At 37.9% G+C, this 12,358-nt stretch overlaps 1 protein-coding gene across 4 annotated transcripts in view; it reads right to left on the reverse strand.

Annotated features, from left to right (window-relative positions):
- Positions 1-12,358, reverse strand: part of PPP2R5E (protein phosphatase 2 regulatory subunit B'epsilon) — a 75,527-nt gene that overhangs the window by 15,299 nt on the left and 47,870 nt on the right. For all 4 annotated transcript variants that reach the window (XM_082485443.1, XM_082485444.1, XM_082485442.1 and 1 more), the window contains 2 exons: positions 3,651-3,752; positions 1,426-1,518 (listed from right to left, as the gene is read on the reverse strand). In XM_082485443.1, coding sequence (XP_082341569.1) covers positions 1,426-1,518; positions 3,651-3,752 — 195 coding nt within the window. The remainder of the gene's footprint in view (positions 1-1,425; positions 1,519-3,650; positions 3,753-12,358) is intronic.

A 12,358-nucleotide genomic window follows, 5' to 3' on the forward strand; every position in this document is an offset into this window, starting at 1 on the left:
ACGAAAAATGTGTGTAACACCTGGCTACCAGCTGACCGACGGACAGAGGCCACCTCTTCCTTTTAGCCATAACGATGGCAAGCAACCTACAGAAATAAAGCTACCCAGTCTTTGCCAATGCTGTTTATTATGGTTGGGGGCTGACCTGCTGGAGAGCAGCTCCGTGGAAAGGGACCTGGGAGTCCTGGTGGACAACAGGATGACCATGAGACAGCAATGTGCTTTTGTGGCCAAGAAGGCGAATGGCATCCTGGGGTGCATCAAGAAGAGTGTGGCCAGCAGGTTGAGAGAGGTCATCCTCCCGCTCTACTCTGCCCTGGTGAGGCCACATCTGGAGTATTGTGTCCAGTTCTGGGCTCCCCGGTTCAAGAAGGACAGGGAACTGCTCGACATGGTGCAGCAAAGGGCTACAAAGACGATTAGGGGATTGGAGCATCTCTCTTATGAGGAGAGGCTGAGGGACTTGGGTCTTTTTAGTCTAGAGAAAAGACGACTGAGGGGGGATCTTATCAATGCTTATAAATACTTAAAGGGAGGGTGCCAGGTAGATGAGAACAGTCTTTTTTCATTGGTGCCCAGTGACAGGACAAGAGGTAACGGGCACAAACTTGAGCATAGGAAGTTCCACCTTAACATGAGGAGGGACTTCTTTACTTTGAGGGTGGCAGAGCACTGGCACAGGCTGCCCACAGAGGTTGTGGAGTCTCCCACACTGGAGACATTCTAAACCCGCCTGGACGCTGTCCTGCGCGACCTGCTGTAGGTGACCCTGCTCTGGCGGGGGGGTTGGACTAGATGATCTCCAGAAGTCCCTTCCAACCCTGACCATTCTGTGATTCTGTGATTATTGATGCTACTTCTTCTTCCATGCTTTTAATAGAGCTTGAACTTTATATGGCCTTTTGATTTACTTCTTCTCTGACCACTATAGCATCACTGTTTTCAGTACTGTGCTGGGAATACATTTGTTAATGAACATCTGCCCCTGTTGCCAGTTCTCCAGCAGAGATAGAAGGGAGAAATATTCTGCCCTTCCAACAGAAATATTTTAACAATATTAAGACACATTAAAACTGGCATTTAAGTAGTCTCTATTGATAGCAGCATTTTTAGACTACTTGATAGTAAACCTTTCATTTTTCAATGGTTACTGTTTCAGCTCCCTCTCATAACCAGTAAGCCAAATATTTTGATTAAGGTATCAAAACTGGAGCCAAACCAACTATTTAATATATCTATAGCAACAGAGACTGACATATAAACATATTTCCCCTACCTCCGTAGATTGAAAACTTTCATTGTATATGCTTGTTTAGCCTTTTTCTGTTGCAAATAAAGTTACTCTTTCAAATTCTAAACAAAATCTTTTTAAAGACTTTTTTTTCAAAAGCAAAACAAAGCCTTAAAGAAAACCAATCAACTTACCTGCAATACAAATTTCTGATCTATGTACTTTTTGGCAATACTGGGCTGAAATTCTTGGCTTTCCAAAAATCGTATGAAAAACTCATATACAAGCTGAAAAGAAAAAAAATATCCATGGTTTAGTTTATGACTTGACTACTCTTTATATTTTTAAGTATTTCCCTAAATGCTTTTGCTAGAAAATAAAATACCCACACATTTCCACAGAGCAAAATGTTAAAATAAAAGAAAAATATTTTTCTCCTTTATCAAATTGCTACCTCAGAGTAAGTACTAATTACATAAGCTTTTTAAGTTAGTTTTGCTCATTTAACTCCAGTCAGACATTTCATCACCAAGAATAGGCATTGCCATCTTGTAATGCTTGTTATCATCTTGTAAAGCTTCCTACAGTAATTGGAAAGCACATTTAAACTGCCCTCTGAACTGCTGAGGTCACCTCAAATACAAACATTACATTTCTGAAAGGGTTGGAGAAACAGTTGGAAATATTTAAATTAAATTAGAAACTGCTTAGAGTAGCGTTCTACTACAATTTGAAACACAGAAGAATAATACAAACCAGAATTTATAAAGAAATTCCGAACTTAACTGTAAAGGTTAGCCTCAGGGCTGGAGAAAACCTGCTTACTTTCATGCAATTCCATCTCTGCCTAAACTATTCAGTGGGACAGCAACAGACTTTTCATTTTGTGGAGAAGAAGAAGAGTATAAAAACCAGGCAAAAAGCAAGTGAAGTTAAACAGGGACTGCTGTGGCCTTCTAAGACAGCAACTCTGACCTGTCACTGATCAGATGAGCTACCAGCTAGCAATTCTCTTTGCTGAACCTTTTCAAGAAGAACAGCCATTGAAAACTTCTTCCTTTCTGACTTCACTGAGTATGAATATTAATACTGAAAGGAGAAAGGAAGCTAAAAATTGCCTTTTAAAATAATTTTAAACTTTTCCATGCAAACACCAATATGCTGCTGCTGCTTTACGTCACTGTTCTCTGACTTCTAAAAGGAAGCAATAGGAAATCAAAACGGGGGAGAGAGGTTTAGAAATATGACATGGAAAAAGCGACAGCTTACATAACTAATATTAAATCATCAGGAAATCAATTCCATCAACTCCTGACAAATACTTTGGTGCATTTCTTCCTGACAATGGTAAATCATCGACTGGCTAAGAAATTCCATCTTTTCCAGGTTAAGTAATGACTTTTAAACCTACAGCACTAGCGTCAATGAACAGAAGATAAGAGACATGCGTGGCTCTGCTGTTTCCAGGCAGGCAGAGCTGTTCAGAGCTGCCTTGAAGCTTTTAAGATTCTTATTTTTTGTGAAATTTAAATATAAATGAGAGATGAAACCTACATTTCAAAAGATTCTACATTTGAAAGCACAAAAGAGTGAAACAAACTGCTCACAGGCAAGGAGTGTGCATGCAACTGTCAAATAAAATCCTCATTTCAAGCTGAGATCAATTGGGCTCCTTTGCTCACTGAAATTCCCAGACTCCACAAACTGTTACTCAGGCAAACTTCTTCTAAATTTACTAGTGGTGTAAGTCATTGTCCTGACTAACACAGTCAGGATCTGCATCTATATTTTCTATAAAGGAATTCACTGCATTAGCATCAATGATGCTTTCTCCAAAATTAGTTTATTTTTTTTGTTCAAAATACCTTGTGTTGACACACGAGGTACAAAGAAAGAGGTGATACACAGCAGTAAGCGTGCATCCTGCTACAAACACCTGAAAGCAAACCTCGAGAGAAAGAAGACTTAGAGAGGGATGTGGCTTCTCATTTACTTTTCTGATCAGCTGCCAACACCTGTGTATTTTTGTATGAAAACTAACTACCCTCAGTAAAGCAAAACCGGACCCAGTATCATCCCCACAGTATCATCCCCACAACACTCTTGCTGAAACTGCTGAAAAACACTTGTGCATCAGAGCAGTTTGGAAAGTAAAATATTTTTTAAATCTATGAAGGAAAACAGGAATATGAGGGGCAGCATCAACACAATTTGGAAAGAAAGCTGTAACATTTTGCAAATTTCACAAAGTACACTCTTGTGTTTGTAGGTACTATATTATAGCCACGAACAAGATCAATAAATGTTAGTGTCTCAGAGACTAGTTCTGATTCACAGGCTAAAAAAAAAAAAAGCTGTGAAAAGTATTAGATACATTAAGCAATGATAAGCATTTCTTCTGAGATAAATGATCAAAAACCTGTAAATGTGGCCATGATGCCTCCAAGGTGGGCTCATCTTCTTCTGGATCAAATTCATTGCTGTCACTAGGTGGGAGAGTTCTGAAGATATTGCAAGATACCTGAAAAGTGAAACAAAGAATAATGAGATCTGTTTTTCAAATAGGTACTAGATTTCTGGACTCTATATGTCTATACCTAATCAATCCTCCATCACATAAGCAGTATTTCTTTTGCTTACAGTCTGACAAAGTTCTTTAGCAATAACACAGGTCTAAGGAACCTGTCACTTTACAAACCTACCAACAGTCTTGGCTTTTCCTTCTCCAAGTCTTTTAGTTTCTTCTTTCCACTGATATCCAAGCATTACCCAGTCTGCCACCATTTCTGTCCACCACATTCCAGATGAGCATGTAACTCCCAGTCCTGCTGGGCATCAACGGGCTGAGAGCCACGACTGTTTAGGAGTTGCAGGAAGTGCCATCAACATGCATTTACAAGTGTTTTCATACAACACTTGGTAATTTTCCTTTGCACAGGGAAAACATTAATAATATCTGTTTAAGGTGTCATCTCTCAGTCGCCAGTGCTATTCACACATTATATGCCTGGACACCTCGTGCCAAGTACAGAACTTGGTACTAAATGCAAGCAACAAATAGTATTTGCTTGACACTTAGCCTACATTTTATTTCACGGTTGGTTCACTTTGCTTAATCTTATTTAGAGGTATTTTGCTGAGACTGCTTGGCTTTGTGAGGTTCGTGCTATCAGCAAAGACTGAACCGGAGTGCTTTCCTGGGTTAATTATAGTGCTGAATGGAGTGTAGAGCTTATTATGCAGCAAATCTGATAAACTGCAAACATGATGTAGGGCCTTTTCTGCACTTTGAAGGTGATGTGCCTTCTTTGCACTCTGCTACTTCGTTTGACCCATCGCTAAGCTGGTTAATCAAACAGCTGGGAAAAGCAGCATGTTATCTCCTAATCCTTCATAGTAGTTCAGACAAACTAAGCTATTTAAGAAACAAAACTAGTATGTTCTTCAACATCCTTATTTATTTTTCCAGCCTTTTACTACTGTAAAGGTTTTAAAGTTAGTCTGTAAGGCGTATTTTCAGTATCTTGGCAACTTAGTAAGAAAGGGTACTTTAAAGCCAAGAGTTTAAATACAATCCAAACACTGATAAAACCAAATTGAAATAGACAGAGTGAAGTTTTAGAATTTGCAAGACAAATAGAACAGATTCAGATAGTGCACAAACAGAAAGACAAAACAAAAGAAAACTGCAGGAAAGCACACGTGGTGTGTTCAGTGAATATTCTTCACTCGTATGCAAGGGAAAGACAGAAGAAGAAGTAGTAAGGCAAACCAGTGAGCATAGGAAAAAAAAAGAGGTCACATGGGTTTCTGCTTGGACTTTTTCCTTCTTGCCACAAGAGGGTGTATTTCACTACAGTTACAGTAAAACAGGCTTTTACAGAAGCCTTCACTGTATATGTAAATCTCATGTTTTCAAGTCGCATGGCTTTCAACCTTAACAGATACAGCACTTATTATAGCCTGTGCTGATACATACTGAACTCCGCTTGCCCTGTATGCTTGCCTGCCAAGTGATTACTAGCATTTATTAGCAGATACTATTTTTCTCCCTTCTCCATCCTCTTCCCCTGACTCATTCACTTCTCTCAAGACCCCCTCCATGCAAACACTTTTCTAGTCTCACAAGAAGTCAAGTAACTATTCCAGGAATACACACGTTATAGTTTGTCTTTCCTCAAGGATTCCTGAGTCCTCCTTCTAGTATCCCCGATATGAAAAAGTAGGGACAGGAGGAAAGTGATCAGAATTAGCAGGACAGAGTTGTTTCTGTGTTAGAGCACAGGGCAAAAAGAGGGTAGACAGCCCAAAAGATTCCCAAGTAAAAGGGGGAAACACATCTATTGGTGCCTTGGATTCAAACATCTGGGATTCTGCAATACGTACTGAAGCATTTTTGGTTAATGCTTCACATTCAAAAATCCCAGCTTTCTCAGGATTTGGACCAAAATAGGGAACTAGCAAAACCAAAGGCATTCCACAACTATTTTTTTTTCTGCTTTAAACTCAATTTGAAACAAGAAAGAATTTTTTTCTGCAAATTTAACCATACATGAATTAATGAAACTTGTACCAACAGATCAGAGAAAACGTAAGTATTCATCAGCTGTTGTGTTTAGAAACAGGAACAAATATTGAATTATGGCACAAGCAAAACCTGCAAGGAAAAGTACATACTTTCAGAATGAAAAGCTAAACTAAGACAAATTCCTGCAAGATTTAAATTAAGTCAAACCAAGCCTCAAGCAGTTAGTGCCAGGGCCTTAACAGCATGACAGAAGTATGAAGCATTCAGCAACAATTACTTAAGTGCCAGCACTGACACCTGAATCTTGAGCTTGTAACAAAATCAGTATGATTTCCGGAGAGTGCCTATTAAAAAAAGGCCAGTCTCAAGGCAACTCAAAAGCAGGTTTTTTGCATAAGAAAATTAACTTGCAGGAGTAAATGCATTGCAAGTTAGAATATGGTCCTAGTATACAGTTTGCTCTCTAATTTTCTTTTTTTGCATTAGGAGTAAAGATAAGCTATGTGGAGCCAAAATGCAGATATTCTTCTGAGAAGAACAGACAGAACAGGTTATCTTTAAGTGATTTCCCCAGGTTATCATAATTTTAAAAGATAATGTGTATCATTACAGTTACATTAATCACCACAACACAGCATGATAGCTCATTTACATGCAGTGTCAATTTATAGCATGCTTATCTAAATCAGTAGCCTCTGGGTGGCTAATGTTTATAAGCCTCTAAGGGAGAACTGAAGGCAACAAGTTCTTCCATGCATGAACTGCCCAGCTGTACGTTAGAGATTTTGACAGCCACCACGCAAAGACGGGAATATGCTACATCAAATCTGGAAAGAATATTTTTTCTCAGATAGGCATAAGGTAGCTACTTACTATTTATCCCTGGGCCCAAGCAGCATGCCAAAATTCCTTGGGCTAGATAGCTGAATCATTTCTCTTCCGACCTCTGTTGGATCATCAAGCCAAAGGACATCCCTGCCAGCCTGCGTATACAGTCCCTGACAATTCCTCTCCCATAGCCAACACAAATGACTATTGATCAATACTGACTTCGGTCTTCCACTGATTAGGAACGCCTCCAAGCCCAGATGGTATTTTTGTAAAGCACTCCAGAACTCCAATATTATAGGAAGTGGTATCATGACAGATCTCCCCTATTATGTCCTCAAAGGTATCTGCACGCTGTCCTCTGTGACTGTCCATTTCAGAAGCACACACCAAACTGGGAGTAGAAAAGCACATCACTGCTCCCCCACTATGCAGAATTTGAACACCCAAGTGCCAGAAACCAATTTAACAAATCAGTAAAATCTACCCATTAGCATTAAATCTAAAATTTCCAAGATCAAGCTGGAAATGCCAAAATGATAGATTTTTAAATTGGAGATGCCCAGACTCCTCGAAGCTCCATGTCAGTGTGTCAGTCAGGCACATGTCCAACTAGAAGCAAGACCAAAAAAACTTTTCCAACCAATTAAAAGTCACTGAAAATTCATTAAAAAAAAGGGACAGGGAAGGCTGCTCTGATACACCCCACAAAGAATGAGCTGCAAGTTCTGAACAGATCTGACGACCGGTACCTGGCAATCCCCAACTACGAAACTATGAATATACAGTTGAAAGTAACAATCTTCAAGAAAGCTCTGATTTTATCATCACATTTATGTTTGAAATAACTCTTTATAAAAGAAAGTACTAAGAGGCTTAAGTCTGAAGTCAGGAATAAATGTTTTGAGACATCCTCTCTTTGTCCCTCACTGAAGCAGCTATAAAAATGACAACAATGTAACAGAAACATTCACAAATTCAATTTCAGCTCAGCACTCCTACTCTGTGCTGTTTGAAACAAAGATTTTTATCACTAATAGTTTTCCTAAATGGAGCCTGAAATGAAAACAAACATACACACAGGGTGCTTAATACATTAGCTATATAAAAACAGGATAAGTGAATACCCAATTAGCTTACACGCAACACCTGTTCTTCTATTACCGGTATGAGGAACCATCCAAATACACCCCAAGTATATATGAAATTGAAACCGAATATCAAGGCATACCTAATCCTTAAACTACTGTGCATATGAACAACATACAGTAATAATAAAAATGCAATTAAGCCATAACATGAAACCATGCAAACTGGGAGACAATAATGGCCCCTGGAATAGACACTGCACTTGTCCTTCTGACATATATCTGCATATGTGGTTTTTTTAATATTGTTTATGGATTTACATATTTCAGAGCATGATGTGACTACTGAAGTCACTCAGACATAATTTCTCTATAGAACTCATTGAATTGTTGCCAGAAGTTTTACTAAAGTACATGTTACGAAAAGAAATATCTAATTTTACCTGAAAAGATTATAAATGATTCCACCAGCTCTCTTCTAAAGTTTTACTACTAATTTAACTACAGCACTGCTTCTGATTTCAAGGTTGAATCTGCCTGATTCCCTGTTAGTTCTCATCAAACCATCAGATCTCTTCTACATCTGTATATATATTTGCATATGCAGTACGTATGTATATACAGGCATTTTTATATAGACATGACACCTCTCAACCTCTGTGCTGCTAAACGGAAAGACAGAGCTTCTGAACACAGGCAGTCGTTGGTTTCTTTGTTTGTTTTTAATCCTGTGATTATTTTTGCTTTCTTCCTTTGAGCTCCCACCTGTGCACAAGTGTATTGGGGTATGTTTAAAAAGCAAGACCATCTCCCTCTTTTTTTTTTGCATGTTGCCTTTTGAATTTATCAACATTCACTTATTTATTTGAACAGTGAACTGTATCAGAAACTCATATTACGACAGTCAAGATACAATGCTCAGGTCCTTTTCTGCATCAGTGCTTGCACGAATACAGTCTTTCAAGGCTTAATATTATATGCCTTCTTTTTCCCCAGCAGCATTACATTTGACTTGGCTGCATTAAAATGAACTATGTTGGACCGCGAACACAGTCAACAATCTACATCACAGGGCAGACGTAAAACAGTCTTTCTCATCTTTTCATGACCTTTAAGTCTTCTAAAAATTCAATCAATAATCTGCAAGAATTTAGCTCTGGATCAAGGCTCCTAAACTTGTTAGCTTACCATCACCCACTTCAGCGGTGGTAGCAGCTTCCATCCATACATATGAGCAACCAGCAAAATTGAGGTCCTGTTGGCAGAGAAGTCCAATAGGAGCAAGTTTGTTGAACAAAAGAGCTGGTGTTCAGCTGTAATGTCCACACCAAGTATGTTTGGAGGGAGGAGTTTCCTTCTAGTGATCTCTTGCATTAAAGCCCATTAGAGAGTTGGAAACACTCCTGGAGTAGACATTTTGTCCAAAAAGGAACTGAATTTACAAACCCTAAGACTTCTCTATCACAAGCATCAAAGTGGAGTGAGAACAAATGGGCGATCTACTTCAAGACCACACGCACCATTTGAGTTAGAAGTGCTAGCACAGACCCATCCATCCCCAGGCAGCACCCCTGGGTACACCTTCTCACTGCTGGAAACTGGAGCTTTGAAATTCCACTCTAGGTCACCCAGACCTGAACCACAATAGGGTACCCTACTAGTAACAACCCTGTTCATTGCTATCGCAGTGTAACTATGTTTTGAGATGATGCAGAGTACCAGCAGAAAGAGCCCCTCATCTCTACAGCAGGCATCAGATCAAGCGAAAGACTGCCAATACATGAACTTGAACTCTAGATAGCATTACAAAACTCATACTGTCTTGGACTCCAAACTGAAGAACAAAACAAAAAATGCAAAACCCAAGAAAAGAGTCCCCCAGAAGATTCACATTATGCTTATCTACAGACATAATGCTCAAAAGATATGTAAGAAGATCACACAGCCAAAATGGGGGCTAGGGGTGTACGTTCCTTAAAGAAAAAAAAAAAAAAAAAAAAAAAAAGCTGCAGTAGATACAAATATTTCTTGGAACAAAAATGTTTTTGTAGTTTATTTCTTTGCTTCAGACCTAGTCACTGTACTATTATGCAGATAAAGTCTGACAAATGAAAGGCCTATGTAACCAACAGGAGGAATAATGGATACGGGTAAATGTAATTACATACTGTCGGGAAAAATTATTAGGGACAACTACTGCAAGAGAAGCTGCCTCCAACTGATTTTTGAGAGGAGTACAGAACATTGGAGCCTCTTCTTTTAATAAGCATTGTGGGTTTTGCACAAACTAGGTGTATAAAGAATGTGAATAATAAAAAGCATCTAACACAGGAATTTGGAAATAATGCATATAAGAAACCAAAGTTAGATTCTTTTCTCGATTCTACAGAATTGATAACCCTCACACTAAAGAAACAAGAACAGAATTTAAAATACGATGTGATTTTTATCTTTTTTTTAAAACCTTCGATAGCATGTCTGTTCCATCATGGCTGCATGTACATGACAATTTTTAATCAAAAAACATTTGCGGGGGTGAAAGGACACCGCATCTTCCTTTCAGCATTTCAGATAGTTTCAAAATAATCTGATTCAAGTTTAATTCCTAGTATTTTACAGAATTCCTGAAGTTAAAAAAAATCATAATAGAAAAGAGACATTATTTGACAATTGTTGTAAGAGTATATGATTTCATTTGTTTCCCTCAAACTCAAAATGACATTCAGTATTATATGTTTAAATCTAATATAAGAACCAAAAGGAATATATGCACAGGGTTTTTGCTAAATAAAAAAGGTAAGACTGAATATAGGTACACTTGCATAAAAATCTCTATCCGAGAACATTTTAACACAGAAAACCCTAAACAGGATGAACATTTACCAAGCAGGGTGGCATACTTAGTCATAAGCTATAGTTAAAGCTATAGAAAATAAAGAAATTCATAATGCCTATAAAGTCTAACAGCTAGCAAATGTCCTAAAAATAGGTTCATTAACATGGTAAAAAATTAATGGCTTAACAAGATACTCTTTATATTTAAAAGGTCTGTAACAAACATCAGCATCAGTCCTGATCAGACTCTGCCCTCACACCTATTGAGATAAACCTGCAGAAAAAGGAATGCAATCCCTCTAGATTTATGTCAGTAGAAAGTAGAAAAAAAAAAAAAAAAGAAGAAAAAAAAATCAGAATCTGACCTTTCAAATGCAATTTTTGGTATTTATTTGGGTACTCATTTAACCAAGTTTCTTTCAGTGTGTTGCTCAACACAGCTTTTCAGCCACAAGACACTTAATATGTTTCATTTTGGCTATAAAGATTAGTTTTATTTTACTTGATTCGTCATTACAGAAAAGATAAAGACAACAATAGGAAGCCAAAGGCATTTCTGCAATTAAAAGAGAGAACAAATATTATTTCATTCTAAAAGGTGTATCTCAAAAAAGTTTCATTAGGCATCTCTTACGGGCTGGCAGCCATCCATGGATGTTGCATAAACATCACGGTAAACATCAGGGGTTGTGTTTAAAATTTTCGAAGCAGCAAGTAGGAGAGCTGAAATGTTGCTCACCAGCAAAGAGATTCATCCAGATTTCTCAGTTTAACAGCTTGTCAATTTTTCCCATCCAATTTTTCAAGTCAAAGAAATCAGTTTCCTCAATCTATGTCTTAATAGCCAGAAAACACAAAAAGTTCTATAACATACACCCTTTAGGATACCACAGATAATAACAAACATTCATTTCATTCAACTACCGCTGCTTAATCTACCAGCAAAATCAGCATCATTAGTTTAAGCCTCCACAATTTTGCTCAGACAGGAACAAATTTTAGATTAAGTGTCCAATTATTGGCTCATAAAGTCATATTACTGGCATTTCCTTCTTAGCAGAGTGTGGTTTAATTGGCAAGGGCCTTTTTTGCTAAGACTAGCCTAATTCGAAAGAATGTCATGTGCCCTTCTGAACAACACATCACACGGCAGGGGAAGCGCACTGAGCAATACCCTCCTGAATAAATCTGTCCAGCTCGTGGCCATTAACACAAATCCCAACCGCTCTTCCCATCAACTGATACTGATGACAGCGATGAGACCACTGCAAGCTTGTTTTGGTGGCCATTAGTAAATTCAATTTTATTTTTTTAAAAAAAAAATAATAACATACCGAATGCTTCCATATATATCAAGCTAAAGAGCGTGGTTTAAAGAAGTGTACCTGCACACAGGTTGACAAATAGCCAAGTGATTTCACATTTAGCTATATACAACATCATATCATATGCTCAAGAGAACAAGATGAAAAGATGTGATATTACGATTAGGGATTAAGGTTTTAATGGCACAAATCTAGGACGACTGGCAGTAAAAATATCCAGGAGCTGCTGCGCTGGCTACCACAAATGATTGTTTTACAAACCCTTGTATCATAACACCACCACATTTTAGAAGTAATTAAAAATATCAGAGTTTCTGAAGAATTTTACAGGCAACCTTTTTCTATCCTAGTATCTATAAAGCCAAACTCCTTCTGGGTCATGAACAGAGAACACTAATATACACGTACCTTATAAAACTTTAAAACAAAAAAAAAAAAGGGCCTTTCCACAGCTATCACTTTTTTGGACATTCAATAATTAAGAAAGCATTTTAGCCATTAATCCTTCTTTATAAATATTAGT

The sequence above is a fragment of the Vanellus vanellus genome (genome assembly GCF_965231255.1).
Source record: "Vanellus vanellus genome assembly, chromosome: 6".
In the NCBI taxonomy this organism is placed as follows: Eukaryota; Metazoa; Chordata; class Aves; order Charadriiformes; family Charadriidae; genus Vanellus; species Vanellus vanellus.